Source organism: Arabidopsis lyrata, assembly GCF_000004255.2.
Source record: "Arabidopsis lyrata subsp. lyrata unplaced genomic scaffold ARALYscaffold_2, whole genome shotgun sequence".
In the NCBI taxonomy this organism is placed as follows: Eukaryota; Viridiplantae; Streptophyta; class Magnoliopsida; order Brassicales; family Brassicaceae; genus Arabidopsis; species Arabidopsis lyrata.
In genome coordinates this window covers 4,611,837-4,634,853 of record NW_003302554.1, presented here as the reverse complement: position 1 = coordinate 4,634,853, position 23,017 = coordinate 4,611,837, and the positions used below count along the sequence as shown (strand labels likewise).

The window sequence follows — 23,017 nt, the reverse complement described above, 5'->3', positions numbered from 1 at the left end:
AAAAAGGGGGATGAGCTTAGCACTGTACAATCAGCTTTGGGACTGCGCAGATGTCAACATGTGGAAGAGACGGTTGTTGTTCTGAATACACTGACAGGGACTTGTTCTATGTCAATCACTGTCTTGCTTCAGAAAATTGAGTTGGATCTTCAGAGGTACCATGTTAAAATTTTAAATTCAAAACCAGAACTAAAAACTCTGTGTTTACTTTTAGTGCCTGCTTTCTGATTGATTCTTGATTAAACCGGTTTTATACCCGGTTAGTACTAATTTTTGGTTTTGAGTTTTCTGTCTAAAAGGAAGACACGCGGGATATTACAAGTTTTTTTGTGTTTCTTTCTCTTTGAGAGTCGTTCCCAACTCCTCTCTCAAACCCTAGCCATGGCGAGAACTCGTACTGCTGCTAAACGCTCTCATCCCGATCGATTGGAGCTCAATGATTCCGATAGCTCAATTGAAGAAGTTCCCCCGAAAGCAGCTCGTCGATCCTCGAGTTCTGTTCCGCCACAAGGGGCTGCGGCTGATACCGGCACTCCTCTGCCACAAGGTGCTGCGGCTGACTCTGGCACTGCTCCGCCAGACAAATAGATGCCATCTTCTTCGAAAGCGACTGGCCACAAATCTGCTCCATCCTCCTCGCATCCTCCAATCAACGATCCGGTGCCAGATCTGCTGAAGAACTTCATGAAGACCCGCGGGAACGTTCCATATGACTCATCAGACAGCTGCAGCATGCACCGCTATCATCAAGCAAAGAAGGATGCAGCTGACCCTTCGATTTGGAAGCCGCCCTATGCTCCGATGAACAGTCGCTTCCTCACATCTCAGGGAATTGAAAGGTACAAAGATTTCACTCATCGGGAAGTTCATGACCAGAGAGGGAGATTACCTTGGAGAACTTTGAAAAACCTGATCCACCTCCAAAGAAGTTCAATCCAGAAGTGAGAGGTGGTATAGATCACCCAAGACGTCGAGGAGAGTATGTGTTTGGAACCTCATTGGCAGGAGACCTAAGACACGCATCCACTCTCCTGCTGAACATGGCTGTCTGGTTGGAAGGTACGTTTTCAAGTTTCTTTACTAGAGTCTTGAGTGCATAGGTGTAATCCTGGTAGAAGTTTTGTTTTTGACTCAATTGTGTCATACAAGCAGGGGGAGATTATGGGTTAGTACAGCCTTCTTCTGATCAGTCTCAGGGTGTGAATGAGTGGACTAGTTTTTGGAGACTGAGTGGTCTAGGATCTAGGGGGAGTCTTAACTTTTGGCATTACTTCGGATTGTTTTTGTATGTATGCCATGTTTTCTCTGTTTTTCAGTATTTTGCGAACAAGGATCCTGTGTCTGAATATTTTTCGGAGTTAAGACTTAATTTTAATAATTCCGCTGTGCCTTGTTTTTCGTTGATATGATGTGTGCTTGTGAATCTTGAGAGAATCATTGCAGGATGGCTTGAATTTACAAATTGAATCAAAAAGGGGGAGATTGTAAGTGCACTCTATACCAGGAGCTCAGATAAGTGCACAAGTTGCCGGAACAGGATTGAAGCTGTTCTTGGATACAGGAGTAATGACTAAGTAATTGTTGCTGACGTGGAATAGGCGCCAAATGAATGAATGACGTGGTGATCACAACAGAATAAGTTCAGTTTGGCAAGAAGATATTCGATGGAGATTTGGAGAGATCCAAGATCGAGAAGACTAAACCTAGAAGATCTGAAGACCTCGTGAACATAAAAGGGGTGCTAAGGCTCTTGCTAGGGTTAGCCGTTTTTGAAGCAAAAAAGTAACGCAAGCTTTTTTGTTCTGTTAGAGAGTAAGCTTTACTCTGTTTTAAGTTACAAGAGAGATTAGAGAGTGTGTTCTTGTAATTCTCTTGTGAGTCTTAGAAATCTCAGGTGACAAGCTAAAAGTAGTTTTAGGTCTTGTGTAAAACCAGTTAAGAGAGTTGTAACTTCTTAACCAGATTTCTAATAAAGTAATACTCAGTGTTTCTGAGTTTGGGGAATACGGTTCTGAGTTCATCCAAATTTCATTTTAATCATAATATGTTTTATTACTTTTATCTGACAAGTTACTTGATTTTTATCAATGCTAATTTGTTTTTACAATATCTATAAAAGTTGTGAAATCTTGAGATAAAGCCACTAAACTCATCAACCCTATATTATGTGCACGGAATAAATGATTGACTTTTTAATTACCTTTGGGAACAAAATAACCCGCGAGGGTAGTATCTTCTCGGGCTACATGATGAGGCATGAACACATTAGCAGGGTGAAGACGAAAAGATTCTTTGCTACAAGCTTTGATGTAGTTGAGTTTTGGTATGTCTGATTCTTGCACAAGTCTGTCTTTCCCAACTATCATGTCCAATTCATTTGTGGCTTTCTCAAGAATCTCTGGATGATTCAACATCTCCGCTATCGTCCATTCCACGTTATTCATCATATTGTCAATTGTTGCTAAATTGATTTCCTATGAAAGATTAACATAAAACCATGTTTAAATCTCAAATTTGAAGTTAGAAAGAATATCGAGTAATATATAAGGGATACCATTTAGTTTTGAGTTGGAAGTCCACAAAACGTAATTTCATGTGTAACAATTCTATGTGTGAACATCACTAACCTTGCATTGAGCCCTAATCTGATCAAATGTGTACAAATGCATTCCTTGATCATCTTTTGACGTGATGAGGATATCGAGCCAGTCTTCTTCCGTAGCTTTTCCGCCTTTCTTCCTCCATAAACGTATTCTGGCTTGGATGATCGGGTCGTTACATCTGTTGATTATATGAACCGCTTCTCTTACCTCCTTCTCCTCTTTATCTACGTTCCACCCACTAAGAAAAGGGATGTAATTTGCTAAGTTGAAGCTGAAAAAGCAATCAAGAGCTAGATATATTGCGTCCAGATGCTCTTTCTCTTTTGGCCCGAGACCGCCGATCTCTACAGCTTCATCAAAATGCCTCTGGCCAAACATCATCCTCATCATCACGGCGTGGGAATAAGTTAAGATCGTATCCCTCACGTTAATCGGCTTCGTCACTAGTCGGCATAGATTGTAGACATATGTGACAATATTATCCGCTTCTATGTTTCTGTAACCGAGGGTTTTGCTCAATGTTGTCGGGGACATAAGCTTGGTGGTCATCAATTTCTTCATCAGCTTCCAGTTCTCTCCGTAGGAAGTGAAAGTAATGCCCTTATAGCCATTGCTTATGAGATAGCTGGCGTAAGACTCTGACCTGTCTGCAAGAACCTCGTCTTTTTCCCTAAGCACTTCACGGGCAATCTCGCTTGAGGTTACGGTGATGACGTGGAAACTGGCAAAGCGGAAGCAAGCTATCTCCGTTTGCAGTTCTTCCATGACACGGTGGATCCACAAGTGAGCCGGTCGGTTCATGATCATTTGGAGGATGTTTCCAATGATTGGCCATCCCCGTGGGCCGGGAGGAAGTTGACCTTTTGGTTTCATGGATCTTGAAAATCGTCTAGCAAGAGCTAGGACCAGCGTAATGGAAATTAAAACAAGTGTGAAACTAGATGGATTCGTGATAATACTCATGGTGATGGTCAAAAAGATTTTTTGGGAGATGAAAAGAGGTCTCACTTTTAAGCTAATAGTAGAGAAATCTTACTACAAAATGAGTAATAAGAACGTTCCCCTAGCTATCTATTTATACATTTTAAGTTTTATATAAACAGTATAAAATATTGTTGGTCTAGGAAAATCATTCTATATTAATCAAAAGACCCTAATAAAAAGAATGACTTAGAAAGCTAGTAGCAGAAATTACATATATAATTGTGTTACGGTCATTTTGTAAGATGGATATATTGTCCTATTATGCGGACAAAGTTTCATAATCTATGCTAGAGTTCGGTTTTGGTGAATTCGATGAAGTCGGAAAGCATCGAAGGAAAGAATAATATTGGAACAAATCGATTTTAGTAAAGTTTTCTTACTATATATCAGTACTTAAAAGTTAAAACCCCATACAAATAGGAAAATGAATATTTTAATACCTTATTCTCTCTAGTCACTTGTGTAGAGTTCTCTCTATCAATATATATATTCCTTTTTGGTAAACATAAATGACATTCAAGAATAATATTTTTATGGGATATTATTCTTCATTAGAGATAAACCTTGTCTTAATCTCTCTACATAGTATCATAGCATTATTCTTAATTATAGTTTTAGATATCAAATTGGTGCCCTAAAGGGCTTTTATCCATTTGTATAAATATTTTTGTTTTGTTTTCTTTCAGAAATGTGTGTGAAAGGGATGTATTTCGTTCTATGATTCGATTGCATTATTGCTTTAATGTCTTTTGTTTGTATTTTGTAAATCTCCTACCCCTTTTATTAGCTCGCTTGAATTCTTAAATATTCGTACGTCAAAATTTATTCTGAGAGTTTTCCTCGATTTTGTGAGAAGTCAGAATAATTTTATATACGCGATGACGATTAATTTACTTCATAATAGACTAATAAGTACATTTATGTACGTGATAGATGCATATATTTCTTGATATATAGACTCATTTGCTTGATGTCAAATTGCAAATTTAGTTTAGAATTTTAGTCAGGGATATATTAAATAATGTTTTAGTCAATATAAAAATAATAAAACAACAGTTACTGTAAAACAAATTATGATTAATGAAAAGATATGGAAGTATAGCTAATTAATGGAAGAAAAATTATGGAGTGCATGCATTATTATTGGTCATATATATATATATACATATCAACCATATAAATCTTTATGTTTTGTTAAAGGCGCTTCAATATATTGGTGGCCAATGAAAACAAGTGATTTGTATTATATGATTAATGAAAAGATATGGAAGTCTTGCAAAATTCAGTTTTAAAAGCTGACTAGATGGGAAGTCATTTTAAATGCTTCTTTGTTAGATTTTCACGTATCATCAGTTTTCTTAGCAAATACTATGATTTTCCAAGGGAACCATCACTTTTGTTCTAAAATTGATAAGATTTTAAATTTTTAAATTAAAGACATGTCCTAAAAATTGGAGTAATGTAGTTTTAAATTACTAAGTGAATTTAAAGATATAAGTTTTTGAAGTATTTATGTTCTTTTTTCTTGCATCTTTTTACGTTCTTATTACAATTTTGTTAATGAAGAAAAAAGACAGTTGACTTTTTATGGGTTATCTTCGCCTTCTTGGTATCTTCTTAGTAGTTTACGGTTTTGTCGGTTTGTTTGGTGTCTTCTTATTAATGCAAATTCTCTATTGTTTATTTATAGAATAATATGGCTTATAACTAATAATTAATTTGACTTACTATGGAGTTTACTTTGATAATTTATTATAAACTCGTAGCAGTGTTTCTCCTGATTAGTCAATTGTAGTGATTTCATAGATACGTGCTTGCTGATGATATATACATTCATGTATCTGCATGTTGACACATACGAATTTGAGTAATTAGGTAAATGAAAAACACTTTAGAGATTAATTAATTACATGTTAGGAGAATCATGACTTTTAATAATATGTTATTTTTTCCATAATATGCGTTCACGTCACCGTTCTGGTTCCTTAGAAGTTGACTCATAATGTTTTTAAGTTCGTTGATTTGCTTAGAATCCAAATCATTACAACAGATGGTTCTATCGAAATCGGTGCAGACATTGCTGTTGCTTGTAGCAAGATTATTAATGAGAGCTTGTTCTTCTTGAACGATCTTGATAGTAAAGTCTCCTCATTGTTGGCCGTGTCGAGTGAAAGATGAAAACTTGGGGTATAATCCTCTATCGAAGGTACTTAAGAGGTTATCTTTGGTGAGGGCAATCACGTTCGTAGACCTTGAAACATTTCCATATTAGACAGGTCCTTGTTGAAATCCTTGCAGCTTGTTTCTAAGATAGTTGGATCTCGACTTAGTGTAAAAGTAGTTGAGAAATGTTGACTTGCATCCTTCCCAACTAGTAACCGATCATGGGAGTAAAGACTTTAACCATCTATGAGCTTTGTCAGCTAGAGAGAAAAGGAAAAGATAACGGTTTAAATAGTTTTCATGTACTCTAGGAGTTCTTGTAGTACTGCAGATATTTTCGAAAATAACTATGTGATCCATCGGATGCTCCGTGCTAAGACCATAAAATTAGTTTTGCTTCAAAATACTAATGATTTGAGGTTTTATCTAATCACGTCTTGGCAGATGAGGGACTTTTATGGCAGCTCGATCTTGCGGGTATTGGTTTGGAGCGTCAAAATCGGCTGCCGTACATGAAGACTATTTAAAGTGTAATCTTTTCCTTTAAATATGCTCAGAAGGTGTACATAAGCAGCTTGTCTTGCAGCAACATTAAGAGGATGTTGGGCACTAGCGACATGAGAAGGATGTTGGGGACTAGCAACATGAGAAGGCTGTAGAGGAGGAACATTGAGGTTGTTGTTGACCTCGGCCAACAAGATGGTCGAGTTGTTCTTCAGCAAGTTCGTAGGACACGTTGTTGTGGATCATCAAGTTCACCTTGGTATTGGTTCCTTTGATCGGCAATGAGTAGTTGTCTTCGAAGTTTTTTGATATCAAGTTCAAGTCTATCAATGTCTTGGTATGGAGGTACCCGTCCTTGGTTTTGACTCCTACTCATGCACTGAAATACCAAAAACAGAAACTAAAAGGGAAACATAAATTATCGAAAAACAGAAAAAATAAAAATTATAAACGAAAGTTTCTTAGTATCTTAGAAGAGATTTCTTATCGAATTCAATGGTAGCTTGAATTAGTCTCCGGTAATGGCGTCAAAAAGCTAGATGTGCGATTATTTTCACTTTAAGGTTTTACCATATGTTAAACTGCAAGTGTATAGTAATCAATCAACTCTTCCCATATGAGTGCTACATCATCACACACAAAATTGAGACGTGGCCAGACACAATTTACAAAAAAAAAAAAAAAAAACAGAAAAATGTGAGGAGTCAACATTTGAGGAGAATCTATCTTTGGCCTACACAAAATCATCCTGAAGTGGAAACGAGTAGACTCTCACCACTTGGTTAAACTGCTAAATCTCTATGTTTACTATATATCAATATTCAAGAAAGTGCTAGACGCTAAGAACGCGGTGATCTAGTGCCTACCACCTAAAACGCCTAATCAACGCCTACACAATTTTAGGCGGTTTATACGTTTATAACGTAAAACATTATAATTGAAAATTGTATTTATCTTTAGAACTAATACATTAGATTATATTTAATATAGAATACAATCTATTATTTTTCAAACATAGAACTAATATAAATAATACTTTAAAATTATTTTTAGCGATAACTAAACACATAAACCCGTAGGTAATACGGGTAACTAACCAGTTTTGAAGAAAATAATGAATAGGAATGTCATGTTCCTCAATTTCTATTTACCATTTGTAAGAAATTTTTGTTCTATTTTCAGACATGTGAGTTCTACACTTCTCCTCTTTATTGAACAAAATTGTTTCTCCCCAAAATTATAGAGGAACAAAGAGTAACAAAATTATAAAATTCATTTTTAATTATTAAATAATTTTAAAATAGATTTTATTTACATTAATACATATAATATTTTCCATATTTTTAATATAGATTTATCTAATTTTTTTTTGTCAATTTTTTAAATTTAAATGAATGTTATGACTTTATTTTAAATTAGTATTTATACTTAAATAAATAAATAAATGCTTTCAAGGGAATTTTTTAATAAAATATTTGAATTTTTACTAGATTTTATTTTAAATTTATATAAAACATTAATTATAAAAGAATTTTATAAACTAAATAAAATAAATGATTTTTAATGATTATTTTGTTAAATATTTATTCAACTTTTTGGTTACCATTTATGATTTAGCATAATCATTTGTTCAATTTTCATGTCCTATTTAGTTTCTCGTTTTGGTTATTATTATTTTTTTTTCCAATCATTTTTCTTTCTATTCTTATTGTTCTTTCACCAGCCACAATAAAAATTGCAAACTATCGTTCTTAAATTATATCAACAAATGTTCTTACATAAATTACTAAGGTATATTAATTTATCAATTGCTAAGATTTTTTACATTTGAAACGAATTACACTACTTAGGAAAATAAATTTCGAAACCATAAGAAAAAAAAAACCCATAACTTTAAATTACATAAATCTTCTCATTTCTATTTTAATTAATAATTCTACCAAAAAAAAAAAAAAGAAAGAAAGACTAGAAGAGTCACCTAAAAGCCTAAACAGGTTTTAGCTCTCTGACCACTTTAATTCGACTCCCAAGGGACACAGTTAGAAATTAAATTTAAAGACATCTCAAACGTCTTTAACCAATAACACCACAGAGTTTACAATACACCTTACCACACTAGATCCCACCTAAACCCATCGACCATCGTCACCAGTCACACATGGTCATCCATCAGACCAGCCAAACAGTCTCGCTCTCTCTTTCTCTCTCTAGCGATCACACTTCCAAAACCTCGCGGATCGGATCTTTCTTCCATGGCATCAGCTCTATAGTCTCACAATTTTGACTGTTTTGAAACAATTAGGGATTTATCTCTTGGACTTGGGAAGTGTAATGGTGTTTTGCTCAGAAATCGTTTGTTTTAGTGCCGACGGTGGTTGAGTAATCAGTTAGTGAAATCCGGCGGAGTTGGTTGTCTCTCTGCGGCGGTGGATATGGCTGCTTCACCTGCGAAGTTCTTCTTCGGGTTTCTAATTGTTTCCATCGTTTTGTGGATGATCTTCATGTGAGTTCTACTGTTGTAACAAGTTCAAATTAGTTTAAATCGAAGTAGATAGTAGCTTATAGTTTCAATTTTGGTTCAGAATTTGTTCCAGGTTATTTGCTTGGATGCTTAGTAGAGTGCTTGGAGCATCTGTTGTGTTTCGTGTTGGCGGTTGGAAATGCCTCAAGGATGTTGTGGTGAAGTTTAAAAAGGTGAGTACTATACATGTTGTAGTTATTCTACTGAGACAAATGACTATAGTTATTTGCTAATGAGTTTCTGCGGCGACGGAGTTTTAGCTTAAGGATGATTTGTTGCTGATTTGAGTGTTTTTTTCTAGGGTGCTGTTGAGTCGGTGTCCGCTAGTGAAATTAAACTAAGCTTACGCCAGTCCTTGGTGAAACTTGGGGTTGGTTTTCTTTCTAGAGATCCGAAAATGCAAGTCTTGATATCTGATTTTGAAGTTGTGATGAGGTCATCAACTTCAACAACAAATTTACAGAAGGCTAAAAGTCAGAAATCGCGTACTTCAGGCAGGGGAAAGTGGATGGTGGTGGCTAATGTTGCAAGGTTTCTTTCAGTCTCTGTCGCAGATATGGTTGTGAAGGTAGTTGGTTTGAGATCCAAATTCCAGACTGCTCTTGAGTAGGGACTTCTCTGGAAACCATTTTCTAACAACCTATGTGAAATGCAGACCCCAAAGGTGATTGTGGAAGTCAAGGAACTGAAGTTGGATATAAATAAAGATGGTGGGACAAAGCCAAATCTATATGTTAAGTTGAATGTTCTACCAATCCTGGTTCACTTATGTGAATCACGCATAATTTCTGATCAGTCATCTAGCGGAAGCTTTGAAAGTTGTCCTGCTTCCCAAGTGTCCTCTGCCTCTCCAGACAGATCCGCTGCTGCTTTATTTTGTGACGAACTTTCTCTTTCTTCCGAGTTTGGACATGACAGGTACCCTCATTGGTATCTGATTCTTATTTGAAGTAAATCCTCCTTAAATGGATGAGTTTTGTAGACTGTTTTAGGAAATTTTTGAAGTGTCTAGAGTTCTCTGTGGCCTTTAAGATGGCTGTGCTCTTATGTTACAGATGTTAACTTTATACTGAATCAGTGGTTTGCTCACTGTTGTTATTGTTTATGTTGTTTTTTACTGATTTAGGGCAGTAGGCATTGTTGTACGAAACGTGGAAGTTACATCTGGAGATGTAATTCTGAATTTTGACGAGGATTCATTTCCCAAGAGCAAACAATCATCAGCTTCAGCTCGTTCAGACGAAGTTAAATCGTCAGCTACTGCTGTCTCATCTGCGAAGAAACCCCATAAAGAGCATCAGCTGCTGGCAGCACTTGCAAAGTATTCTCCGTCTTTTCCTGAAAAGGTCAGTTGGCTTAATGGAACATGACTTGGCTCTTTCTTTGCATAGTTTTGTAACTTTTTTATATTCTATTATTTGGCCAAAGATTTCAAGTGTGTTCTGTGAGTCTGCAATATTGAAAAGATTACTCTGATATAGAAAGTTAATTCATTGTTATATGGATATGTTAGAGTAGAGACTATTGAACCTTATCAATAGTATTTCAATGGTTCATCTTTAAGCTGGTTGCTGGCGATAATTTTGATAATATCCTGAGAGAAGTTCTACTGCACTTATAGTATTTAACTACATTCTTGTGTAGTACCATCAGCCTAGATGCTATCTTTTTAGAGGATCTGCTGCTCAATAGCATCTATTTGTTTGGAGTAATTACCATTGGAATTGTTTTATCTCTACATTCCATTTATATTGATGGTTTTGGAATAGATTTGGCCAATATAGACCTTCGGTTAATTCCGCAATGACCTTTATTTGCGTTTCCAATGATAGGTGTATAGTTTTCCCTATGGATCTCTACATCTAGCAATATGCACAGCAGGTTTTCTAGATTTTAGTTTAAAATGGTTATGATTTTCTTGAATTATTTTGTAGTAAACGTCTAAAGAAAATTGAATTCTGTATACCTAACTATTTAAATGCGAGCCTTCATTTGTAGTTTAGCCGCATTTATAGGTTATCGATGATTTCTCTTCGCATTTTCACTGGGTTGTTACGTTTGGGTGTCCTCTGTTTATATGATGTTTAAGCATGAAGCATCAGAAGAATTCATCCAAAGTCTACTGATGGTTTGGTCATATCAAGCAGGTTTCCTTCAGTTTACCCAAACTGGATATCAGATGTGTAAATCGAGAACATGATCTTCTTGCTGAGAACAACATCACAGGAATTCAACTGAGGAGTGTTAAATCAAAATCTTTTGAAGACACAGGGGAGAGTACACGTCTTGATGTTCAGATGGAACTCAGTGAGATTCATGTATGATCCTGTTATTGAAGTTCTTTCAGTTTTTTTTTTTTTTTTTTTTTTTTTTCATTATTCAGTATTGTTCCACTGATACTATGCTCTCGTGTTTCCTTACAGGTTTTTAGAGAAGCCGAGTCTTCTATTTTAGAGATCATGAAAGTTGATGTGGTCTCTTTTATCTACATCCCAGTTCAGGTTTGAAAGCCATGGCATTATATATTACAATTTTTCAAGGTTCTTTGCTTTTGACTCAATACTCTGGCTTTTGAAAGTTAGGCCTATTTATTTGCACCTTTACAGTTGAAATTCGATTGACATGTTTTCTGCAACGCAGTGTTTTTCGTCCTTTATTTCATCATTGTTCTTTTTTATCATTGTAACAAAAGTATATCAGCACGAAAATATGAGAGTTCATTTGTAGATGAGGTTTTTAGTAGCTTCAGAATTAATTTCAGAACCGATGCTGGAACTGTTGCGGGATACATTTGAAGTACACATGTTTTTTGACTTAAGAGTTTATTGGTCCTACTCATTATAAGAGTTGCATTTCTGTGTTATATGCTATATCAGCTTGTACATTTCATTCCTGATATTTTCTTTTCATACCTCTTTGGGGTACTTTCCTTATCTTTCATAACGTAGATAAGTGTTTTCAGTTTTGAGCTTCAGATATGTGATTTGTTTTATATATAATCCAGAGTGGAGTTCAATTTAGATAAGTAAGCTCTGATACTTAGATTTCTGTTTGTAGTTTGACTTTTCAATTTTCCTATGAGATCACGGACTCTTTCAATTTCCAAAATATTGATCGATCTAATTAACATACTTGACAATTTTCTTTCCTATCACCATAAAGGAAAAGTACCTTATTCTTGTATAATATGCATTTATGTAAAACGGACAGTATGTTATGTTGGTGTGTTAGTTTGAGTTATATTGTTTAAACCATGTATGTGTATGTTGCTATATATTGATGGTTACTTTCTATTTTCAGCCGGTTCTGCCTATCAGAGCTGAAGTTGATATAAAGCTAGGAGGTACCAGATGTAAGCTATTCATTTCTAGGCTACAGCCATGGTTGCGTCTTCATTTTCTAAAAAAGAAAAGACTGGTGCTTCAAGAAAAAACTCACACTGTCGAGAAAACAAAAGCTGCTGATATGAAGGCCATCATGTGGACAGGCACAGTTTCAGCCCCGGAGATGACAGTGATGCTATATGGTACTGAAGATTTGCCGCTGTATCATGTAAGTAACCTTATCCATGCATATATGTAATGGTTGAACATGAATCAGAGCTATTGTTGTGCTGTAAATCCCATTATTTGTATCTTGTACTAGATATTATCTGACATAATTTTGGTTAATTTTAGACTTTATACATTAACCGAACTTAATCTGTAGTTGTGTGATAGGGCCATAAACCTTTTACATGCTTTATTGTTTAGTTCTTTATTTTGTTGCTCAACATATGAATTGGTTTTACTAGGATGCTAAACACTATTTGTTCTTGGTGTTTTTTATGCAGTTTTGTTCGCAATCATCACATGTGTTTGCAAACAATGTTTCGAGTCTGGGTACAGCAGTTCATGTTGAACTTGGTGAATTGAATCTGCATTTGGCAGATGAGTACCAAGAATGCTTTAGAGAACACCTTTTCGGAATAGAGCCAAACTCTGGTTCGTTGATGCATATAGCAAAGGTTAGCTTGGATTGGGGAAGAAGAGATAGGACATCATCTGACGAGGTTGGTTTCAGAAGTAAATTGGTACTCTCAGTAGATGTAACTGGAATGGGTATCTATTTTTCTTTCAAGCGCGTTGAATCTCTCATAACAAATGCTATGTCCTTCAAAGCTCTCTTTAAGACATTATCTGTTGCTGGCAAAACGAAGAATAAGAGTGGTGGTGTGCAACCATCCAAAGCATCTGGGAAAGGAACTAGGCTTGTGAACCTGAATCTTGAACGTTGCTGTGTAACTTTCTGTGATGATACAGGATTGGATAATACAATTATTGACGATCCTAAATCTGTCAATTATGGATCACAAGGTGGTCGGGTTTCATTTAGCTCACTGGCTGACGGCACACCACGCACTGCGACAATTCTGTCCACTGCTCCTGAATCTTGTAAAAGACTGAAGTACTCGGTCTCTCTTGAAATATCACAGTTTAGCTTTTGTCTCAACAAGGATAAACACTCAACCCAAATGGAACTGGAAAGGGCAAAATCCATCTACCAGGAGTATCTGGAGGAGCATAAGCCTTGTTCGAATGTCATATTGTTTGATATGCACAACGCGAAGCTTGTACGTCGATCAGGTGGTCTTAATGAAATTGATGTCTGTTCTCTCTTCAGTGCTACTCATATTTCGCTGGGTTGGGAACCTGACGTCCATCTATCATTTTATGAACTGTTTTTGCGGTTGAGATCCCTGGTGTATGCACAAAGGCATAAAGAACCTGAAGGGGGGTGCAATAAAGGCATCTCTAGTGTGAAAGATGGTGGCCTGAGTGAAAAAATAAATCAGTCCAATTCTGTTGACAAGCAGAAGAAAAAGGAATCTATGTTTGCTATTGATGTGGAAACGTTGACTATATCAGCTGAGGTAGGAGATGGGGTGGAGGTTAAGTTGGAGGCACAGTCAATTTTTTCTGAGAATGCCTGTATAGGAGTGCTTCTTGAGGGGCTTATGCTTGCTTTTAATGGATCTCGAGTATTTAAAACTACGAGAATGCAAATATCAAGAATCCCTACTGCTACTTTGAATTTGCCTGATGCAGTCCCTGTACTGACAGGTGGTCCTTGGGACTGGGTAGTACAAGGGCTTGACGTGCATATTTGTATGCCATACAAACTACAGCTGCGTGCCATAGATGATTCAATAGAAGAGATGTTGCGAGGCTTGAGACTTATATCTGTAGCAAAGGGAAGACATATTTTATCAGGAAAGAGAGAAGGCTCAAAGCCTAAGAAATCTAGTCCAAAATTTGGCCGCATAAGATTTTGCATACGCAGATTAACCGCAGATATTGAGGAAGAACCAATTCAGGGTTGGCTTGATGAACACTATCAGCTGGTGAAGAAAGAAGCCTGCGAGTTGGCTGTCAGATTGAAATTCCTTGAAGATTTTATTCACAAAGCTGGTCAGTCTCCTAAAGGTGCAGAAACAAGTGCTGTATTAGATGAAAGAAAGATGTTTTTTAATGGGGTTGAAATTGATGTTGAGGACCCTGTAGCTATTAACAAAGTGAAGGAAGAGATTCATAAACGGTCGTTTCAATCATATTATCAGGCGTGTCAGGGTTTAGCTCCCTCAGAGGGTTCAGGTGCCTGTAGGGAGGGATTCCAAGCAGGTTTTAAGCCCAGTGCTGCTAGAACTTCTCTTCTTTCTGTTTGTGCCACAGATTTTGATTTAAGCTTGACGGCAGTTCTTGGTGGTGATGCTGGTTTGATAGAAGTCTTGAAGAAGCTTGATCCTATTTGTGAAGAAAACGACATACCCTTTTCTCGGTTATATGGAAGCAATGTTTACTTGAATACTGGAAGCTTGGTAGTTCAGTTAAGAAATTATACACTTCCTCTCCTCTCTGGCACTTCTGGCAAATGTGAAGGTCGTATTGTGCTGGCTCAGCAGGTATTGTTATTTTCTTGTTTTTCTTTTCCATCTGTATTATTTATATTACCTCTCTTTTATGATTAGACTTTGCGCTAATGTTTTTTCTGTGATTATTGTTTGTTCTTAAGTAAGAGATCAATATTGTGTTCTTGTTGTCCACTGCATACTCGTTTGGATTATCTTTTCTTCTTTGAACTATAACGAGTTGTCATACATCTGTAGTTGTGCATTTGTAGGGAGTTGTGATCCCTTATAAATGTAGTATTTTAGTTCGTCTTCACGATGAATTCACACGCACAATGAATCATATTTGCACCGACAAAGCATGTAAAGAAATTGAAAGTGAATATAGGTCAACCTCCATGTCTGTAGTGCTTAAAATCCAGAGAGAAAATCTATCGTTCTCTCTCTCTATATATATATATATATATGCAAGCATGTTGATCTTCAATTAAATGATTATTTGACTGCTTGTTATTGTTTTCTTAAACTAGGCAACATGTTTCCAGCCCCAAATTTCCCAAGATGTCTTTGTCGGCAGATGGAGAAAAGTGCAAATGTTCCGGTCAGCCAGTGGCACAACTCCGCCGTTGAAGACCTACTCAGATTTGCGGATACACTTTGAAAAAGGAGAAGTTTCATTTGGGGTTGGATATGAACCAGCTTTTGCAGATATTAGCTATGCCTTTACAGTGGCTCTTCGTAGAGCTAATCTAAGTCATAGGAATCCAGATATGGTACAAGTCATTAAAAAAGAACGAAGCTTACCTTGGTGGGATGATATGAGAAACTACGTTCATGGCAATATCACTTTATCTTTTTCTGAATCAAAGTGGTCTGTTCTTGCTACAACTGATCCATATGAGAGTCTTGACAAACTTCAAATAGTGTCTGGTCCTATTGAACTTCAGCAGTCAGATGGTCGTGTGTTTGTCAATGCTAAAGACTTTAAGATAAAATTGAGCAGTCTAGAGAGTTTGATTAGTCGACACTCTTTAAAAGTTCCAGTCCGCGCTTCTGGAGCTGCATTTATTGAAGCCCCAGATTTTAATCTCGAAGTTACAATGGACTGGGATTGCGAATCTGGAAATTCTTTAAATCATTACCTATATGCATTTCCAGCTGAAGGAAAGCCTCGTGAGAAGGTCTTTGATCCATTCAGATCAACATCACTCTCGCTTCGGTGGAATTTCTCCCTTAGACCCAAAAAATTCCACCAGTCTTCCTCAAGTACTGAGCCTCCAACAGATGTTGGAACCGTCTACAGTTCGCAAGACAAGCCTGACAGCATTCCTCTTGCATCCCCAACTATGAATCTTGGAGCTCATGATTTGGCATGGATACTTAAGTTTTGGGGTCTGAATTACTATCCTCCTCATAAGTTGCGTTCTTTCTCGAGATGGCCTAGGTTTGGCGTCCCCAGAGCTGCAAGATCAGGAAACTTATCCCTAGATAAGGTGATGACAGAATTTATGCTCCGTGTAGATGCCACACCTTCCCTGATAAAATACATGCCTTGGGACTCTGATGACCCTGCCAGAGGATTGACCTTTAACATGGCAAAGCTAAAATACGAATTATGCTATAGTCGTGGGAAGCAAAAGTATACATTTGAATGCAAGCGGGATGCGCTTGACCTTGTATATCAGGGTCTTGACCTTCATGTGCCGAAAGCTTTTATCAATAAAGATGAGCATCCTTGCATTCCAGGAAGTGTTCAGTTTTTGAGGAAAAGTACTCAGGATGCTTTGATAGACCGAGTACCATCTGGGAAGGACCATAAAAGGGATGAAAAGCATCGCGATGAAGGGTTTCTTTTGTCTTCTGACTATTTTACCATCAGAAGGCAATCCCCAAAAGCAGATCCTGAGAGACTATTGGCATGGCAAGAGGCTGGAAGAAGAAATCTTGAGATGACATATGTACGGTCTGAGTTTGAGAATGGAAGTGAGAGTGATGAACACATACGATCAGATCCTAGTGATGATGACGGGTACAATGTTGTTATTGCTGACAACTGTCAGCGGGTCTTTGTTTACGGCCTCAAACTCCTGTGGACGATAGAGAACAGGGATGCTGTTTGGTCTTTTGTTGGTGGAATATCAAAAGCATTTGAACCTCCTAAACCTTCTCCTTCTCGTCAGTATACACAGAGGAAGATTCTTGAAGAAAACCAAAAGGAATCTTGTCCAGAAACGCATCAAGGGGAAATGTCGAGATCTTCTGCAAGCCCTGGAAGAAACCTCCCTTCATCACCGTCACACTCAATAAAAATTGTGAAATCAGATGACATTGGTATGTCTTGATTTCGGTCATTGTCTGTTTGTGATTTATCTTCATCTTACTCAAACTTTATTAAGTAACGGGAATCTCTTAATATAATAGAAATCTAGAAAGAATATAGCAACTAGGAGAGTGGCAGAGACCTTGCTAATATAATCTCAATGCATCATTTACTTTAACTTTTGACCTGGATGTATAACCAGGTACAGTTGAGACCATTGAATCTGAGGAAGAAGGGACTCGTCACTTCATGGTGAATGTCATTGAGCCACAGTTTAATCTTCACTCAGAAGAAGCTAATGTAAGTAATTGTAACACCATTGCCAATTTTAGAGCGTTGTAACACTTTAAGTCTTGGCTGAATAAGTTTACCTTACTTGCATTCAAACTTCTCTAGTCATATATTCGAGCAGTGTGCAGAAAAAATATATTATTTGGATAAGCTGCATGATGAATATTATTAACCAACAGAATTGTCTTTGTTATTGTCTTGGGTGTAAAAAGGAAATTTCTGACTGGTTGATAAACCTCTCTTTGATCAATACCAGGGTCGCTTTCTGCTTGCTGCTGTTAGCGGTCGTGTCCTAGCACGATCGTTTCATTCCATTATGCGTGTTGGTGTGGAAGTGATTGAGCAGGCTCTTGGCACTGGAAGTGTCAAAATTCCAGAATGTAGTCCTGAAATGACATGGACACGGATGGAAGTTTCTGTAATGTTAGAGCATGTGCAAGCCCATGTTGCTCCCACTGATGTTGACCCAGGTGCTGGATTGCAGTGGCTCCCAAAAATTCGCAGAAACTCCCCAAAAGTGAAGCGTACTGGGGCTCTACTTGAAAGAGTTTTCATGCCTTGTGACATGTATTTTCGGTATACTAGACACAAAGGTGGAACCCCTGATCTAAAGGTAACACCTTTTCCTTATAGCGTTTGTTGCAAAAATTTATTTTCAAAAGCAACTTCCAAAAGTAGGCATAGAAAAATCTCAGTTGTTTATATAATTATGCTCTTGGCTTCTACTATGATTAATTTCCTTTCATTGTAAAGGCTACAAATTGGATTGGTAAATACTAGGTATAGTTTAAAAAATTTCAGGTAACACAATCCAGATAATAAAAGTTATACTTTGACATTTTTGTTTATGAGTTAGTATTCAACTTTATTGAATTTGAAGGTCAAATACAAGGGCAGTGTCTACAGAGACATGTTTCGTCTCTTTCTTGTGCATTGTAGAAAAGTTATAGTTGCTCGTTGACACTGCAACTATAATGACAATATTCTGAAACATATGTTTTCTGGATTGGCTCATGCGAGCAGATGCAACGTAGTTAATAGATGTGATAATATAGCACTAAATTCTGGTAGTTGATATAAGTTTTAAACTCTTTGAAGTGGCGTGCAATTAATTTGGACGTCATGTTCTTTTTTTTTTTTGTCATGTGTAGCAATCCAACATCACATTCATTGATAGAAAATATTCTCTGTATAAACTAGAAGGACTCTATGAACCACTAAATTTCGCCTGTTAGGAGTAAATCAGTTGATGTACACATGTAATTGATACCTTTATGTAACTAACATAATAAGTTTCTTTCGTTTCAGGGTCTTTCCAGAGAAATAACCTAATTCTTATTTTCTTCTAACTAACTGAATTCTAAATTATGCATTTGTAGGTGAAACCACTAAAAGAGCTTACTTTCAATTCGCACAATATAATAGCTACAATGACATCTCGGCAATTCCAAGTTATGCTGGATGTGTTGACCAACCTTCTCTTTGCAAGGCTTCCAAAGTGAGTATTAAAACCTGAATAAAGTGAAAGGGGTAACCCACACTTTTCATGCCAATTTTGTTCATTTTCTTTTGCTTCTTGCTGTAACCAGCTTGAAATAAACATAAGTGATTTTTAGAATCCATGTCACTGCAATTCGCTGATGATTAGGGTTAAACTTCAAATACATTTTGTTCTCTGTTTATTTTTGAGCATTTTATAGCATTGAGGAGATCCTTTTATGATCCAGGCCTCGGAAAAGTAGTCTCCAATGTCCCACGGAAGATGAAGATGTGGAAGAGGAGGCTGATGAGGTAGTTCCGTATGGTGTTGAAGAAGTGGAACTTGCAAAAATCAACCTTGAAGAGAAAGAGCGGGGGCGAAAGTTGCTTCTTGATGATATTAGGAAATTGTCTCCTTGTTCCGACAATATGGACGACACACATATCGAAAGGGAAGGTGAATTGTGGATGATTAGTACCAGAAGATCCATACTGGTAAGACTCTACAGAAAGAAGTATGTTTAGATGCTAAATTATGATGATAGTGTGAAGTATAATTAGCTAACCTCGAAATTAGTCATTAATCTTTCACATCGCCACCCACTCACAACCCAATGAATCAAAAGGAAGAGACGACATTCAAACTTTAGTTCTTTGATGGCATAAACGTTACTTCATGACTCTTTGGTTGTTGCTTCAACTTGTTTCATTAACTAATGGGTGCTGGGCATGCAACTATTGTGTTAGAGATTTCTGTTCTTCCTAAGCATCAGCTTTCTGTTTGGCTTCTGTTCTATTCTTGAAAGTGGTTCTGTGAATTTATTTCGTGGTGACAATATATAAGTTTATGTTGCAATTTTGCTGGTCTGTTTTAGGTACAAGGATTAAAGAAAGAGCTCACATATGCACAAAAGTCTAGAAAGGCGGCTTCTGCATCTTTAAGAATGGCGTTGCAGAAGGCTGCACAGCTGCGAATAATGGAGAAGGAGAAGAACAAAAGCCCATCATATGCTATGTGTATTTCGTTACAAATTAATAAGGTTGTTTGGAGCATGCTTGTAGATGGTAAATCCTTTGCTGAGGCAGAGATAAATGACATGGTAAGTATACGCATTCTGTCTATTCTTAGTTCAGTGCCTTTAGAGTGGTAGCATCAAATAATCACATTTTCTTATTCACATACTAATTAGTCTTTAGAGTATGGAATGCCGAGAGTAACTTGCGGAGCAATTTGCTTACAAATTTTCATAGTCTACTTAATTAATTACTGACTTGGTCTATTGCATGTATGCAGTCTGTTTAAATTAAAAGACAGTACATATTTAATTGGATTTATACATGCAGATTTATGACTTTGATCGGGACTACAAAGACATTGGTGTTGCTCGATTCACCACCAAGTACTTTGTTGTTAGGAACTGTCTGCAAAATGCAAAGTCAGATATGCTTTTATCAGCATGGAATCCTCCACCTGAATGGGGAAAGTACGTTTTCCTTACATGCTTATTTACAGTACTTGTATATTTCCCATATTACATACTTGATATCATGATCTGGTCTTGTGCTTTCTTTAAGTCGTCACAAAAACTATCTTTTCACATTGTGTTAAGAGACATCCTTTCTATGATATTGATTGGTCCTTATGTCACGTTGAAAAGTGACATATTACCTGTTGAAGCGTCATCTTTTCCAAGAATTCTTCTGGCAAAATGCACATTGTTTTGTATTTTCATCCTAAATAGTTAATATAAAGGATCCTATTTAGTGTGAATGTGCGATGTAAATCATCGTTGATACTGGTTCTGACTTTGGGAGTGTACTTCCTCTCTCTACTTGATGCACTTAAACTTTGTATCAGTTCCGATTAATTCAGTTTCATTAAAAGTGATCTATAACTTTATTTACAGGAAAGTCATGCTACGTGTGGATGCAAAGCAAGGAGCACCAAAAGATGGACATTATCCCCTTGAGCTTTTTCATGTAAGTATCTTTTCTTCTTTCTTTTTCTCTTCATTTGTTCGTTACTGAATTTTGTAAACATAACCGTTATAATTAATATATGATTCAAGTATTAGTGGATTTTATGTTACTGAACCGGCTGTGTTACAACATCTTTTAACTGAACTCTCGTTGCTTTCTGTGTGAGTGTTAAATTTGTCTGATAATTACTGCAAATCTTGTAGGTAGAGATTTATCCACTAAGAATTCATTTAACAGAGACAATGTACAGAATGATGTGGGAGTATTTCTTCCCAGAAGAAGAGCAGGATTCACAAAGTCGACAGGTCACAAATCACATCACAATTTAGCATTTAGATGAAAATCTGATTAAATTAAGTTTATATTGGTTCCTTGTCTCCTGCAGGAAGTTTGGAAAATTTCGACAACAGCCGGTTCAAAACGTGTAAAGAAAGGGTTAGTAGGTCATGAATCTTCTGGACACGCCATTAAAGATGTTGAAGCAGCTCGGATGAGTTCTTCAGCTCTCTCTGCTTCTGCCGCAGTGCAGTCACAAAGCAATGCTGACTCTGTTCAAGTAGGCTTTCACCTTTATCTGCACTTCAAAGTTTTAGACGAATTTTCTGTTATTCTTTTTCTGATTTTACTTGCATTCTCTTTGCAGAAATCAAATATTCTATGCCTCAGGACTAGCACTGGTGGGTCAGCTCCGGAGTTGAGAAGAACATCTTCTTTCGATAGGGAAGAAAATGTGGCAGAACCCGTAGCTAATGAACTCGTTCTACAAGCTCACTCTTGCACCGTGTCATCTTCTGTTGAACAACAGGAGGATTCCTCTAAACAGAAGGTCAAAGAGATAAAACCTGTCAAGTCTGGCCGCTCTTCTCATGAAGAAAAGAAGGCTGGAAAATCACACGAGGAGAAGAAGTCTAGGCCTAGAAAGATGATGGAGTTTCACAACATTAAAATTAGTCAGGTAAGTAAGCTAGTTTCTACAACTACTTTAAATTGAATCTCAGAAATTGATTTGCTTAAATCGGTTTACATCATTTCATTTCAGGTGGAGCTTCTAGTTACTTATGAGGGCTCAAGATTTGTTGTAAACGACCTCAAATTGTTGATGGATACATTTCATCGTGTTGAGTTTACCGGGACTTGGAGAAGGCTTTTTTCCCGTGTTAAGAAGCACATAATTTGGGGAGTATTGAAGTCAGTTACTGGAATGCAGGTCAGAAAATATCATGCTTGAATAGTCGTCTCTCTTGGAGATGATGTTTAGGTTATGTGGACAAGATAAGCAAGCTAATATAGTCTCTTTCCATTCAAATTTTCAGGGGAAGAAATTCAAAGATAAGTCAAATAACAATCGCGAGTCTACTGACAATGACCTGAATCTAAGTGATAATGATCAAACAGGTAAACCTGATCAACAAGTCACATGGTTTAAGCGTCAAAGTGATGGAGCAGGTGATGGATTTGTTACTTCTATTCGAGGACTCTTCAACACCCAAAGACGCAAGGCCAAAGCATTTGTCTTGAGAACTATGAGAGGTGAAGCGGAGAATGACTTCCACGGGGATTGGAGTGACAGTGATGTAGAATTCTCTCCTTTTGCTCGGCAATTAACTATAACAAAAGCTAAGAGACTCATCAGACGGCACACTAAAAAATTCCGTCCAAGATCTCAAAGAGGTGACTAGAAAACAACCCTCAACTCTGACCGTATATCTTGAAATACTTCTAAAAAGATCCCAGCCATTTAGCTGTTCCCAAATAAGAACTGTTCATTAACTTGGCTTTTCTGTATGTTTTTTTTTTCCCTTAGGCTCAACATCTCAGCAAAGAGAATCACTTCCATCATCTCCAAGAGAGACGACTGCATTTGAAAGTGGTTATTCAAGTGGATCTTCACCATACGAAGATTTTCGCGAATAAAAACTCATTCTGACCAAATTTTGTTACCACCGGTGAAATAGGAGAAAAAAAAAAGTATATTAGGAGAGAGAGAGAAATAGATCAACAGTATTGTACAGACGTTGGTATATTGGAGTATAAATTAAAACCACAGTTCACTTGTTCAGTCATTCCATTTCGTTCGAGTTCACAAAGCTTAGGAGAGTGTGCCTTGTCGGCAAAATCGCATGGCAATCCATAGTCTATTCGATTTGGGCAAAAAAGAATCAACGTCTCTATTGGAAAAACTTCGGTTCAAGTGAGTCCGATTATTAGTAGATTTGGAAAGAGAAAATCACATTTTTAACCCTCCGATTATAATCACATTAGCGCTTCCGACTTCATGTATTCTT

The 23,017-nt window shown here is 36.9% G+C and overlaps 2 protein-coding genes across 3 annotated transcripts; one reads left to right on the top strand and one right to left on the bottom strand.

Moving 5' to 3' along the window:
- Positions 1-2,192: 2,192 nt before the first annotated feature.
- Positions 2,193-3,476, bottom strand: LOC9324309 (dihomomethionine N-hydroxylase). The gene is made up of 2 exons (XM_021035125.1): positions 2,628-3,476; positions 2,193-2,474 (listed from the first exon to the last, which is right to left on the bottom strand). Exons 1-2 carry the CDS (start codon positions 3,474-3,476, stop codon positions 2,193-2,195), a joined length of 1,131 nt encoding a protein of 376 aa, XP_020890784.1.
- A 4,888-nt stretch (positions 3,477-8,364) lies between these two features.
- LOC9324308 (protein SABRE) lies at positions 8,365-22,795 on the top strand. 2 transcript variants are annotated; one of them, XM_002888199.2, is made up of 23 exons: positions 8,365-8,757; positions 8,837-8,948; positions 9,077-9,343; positions 9,431-9,693; positions 9,902-10,121; positions 10,923-11,093; positions 11,199-11,276; positions 12,076-12,327; positions 12,608-14,716; positions 15,193-16,993; positions 17,185-17,282; positions 17,530-17,886; positions 18,653-18,771; positions 19,001-19,247; positions 19,628-19,852; positions 20,097-20,236; positions 20,660-20,732; positions 20,936-21,037; positions 21,118-21,288; positions 21,376-21,687; positions 21,772-21,939; positions 22,046-22,403; positions 22,537-22,795. In XM_002888199.2, exons 1-23 carry the CDS (start codon positions 8,687-8,689, stop codon positions 22,644-22,646), a joined length of 7,824 nt encoding a protein of 2,607 aa, XP_002888245.1. In that variant the 5' UTR covers positions 8,365-8,686; the 3' UTR covers positions 22,647-22,795. The 2 variants fall into 2 exon arrangements, with proteins under 2 accessions (XP_002888245.1, XP_020865613.1); XM_021009954.1 differs by lacking the exons at positions 8,365-8,757; positions 8,837-8,948; positions 9,077-9,343 and having other exon boundaries at positions 9,597-9,693; positions 9,907-10,121.
- Positions 22,796-23,017: the final 222 nt, after the last annotated feature.

What these genes read in the sequence shown, in the direction of transcription:
- LOC9324308 (XM_002888199.2), top strand. Translation starts at nt 8,687, where the DNA reads ATGGCTGCTTCACCTGCGAAGTTCTTCTTCGGGTTTCTAATTGTTTCC. An exon ending in TCCGAGTTTGGACATGACAG is followed by an intron (nt 9,694 to 9,901) that starts GTACCCTCATTG and finishes TTACTGATTTAG; the next exon opens with GGCAGTAGGCATTGTTGTAC. An exon ending in ATCCCCTTGAGCTTTTTCAT is followed by an intron (nt 20,733 to 20,935) that starts GTAAGTATCTTT and finishes CAAATCTTGTAG; the next exon opens with GTAGAGATTTATCCACTAAG.
- LOC9324309 (XM_021035125.1), bottom strand. Translation starts at nt 3,476, where the DNA reads ATGAAACCAAAAGGTCAACTTCCTCCCGGCCCACGGGGATGGCCAATC. An exon ending in AGATTAGGGCTCAATGCAAG is followed by an intron (nt 2,475 to 2,627) that starts GTTAGTGATGTT and finishes AATCTTTCATAG; the next exon opens with GAAATCAATTTAGCAACAAT.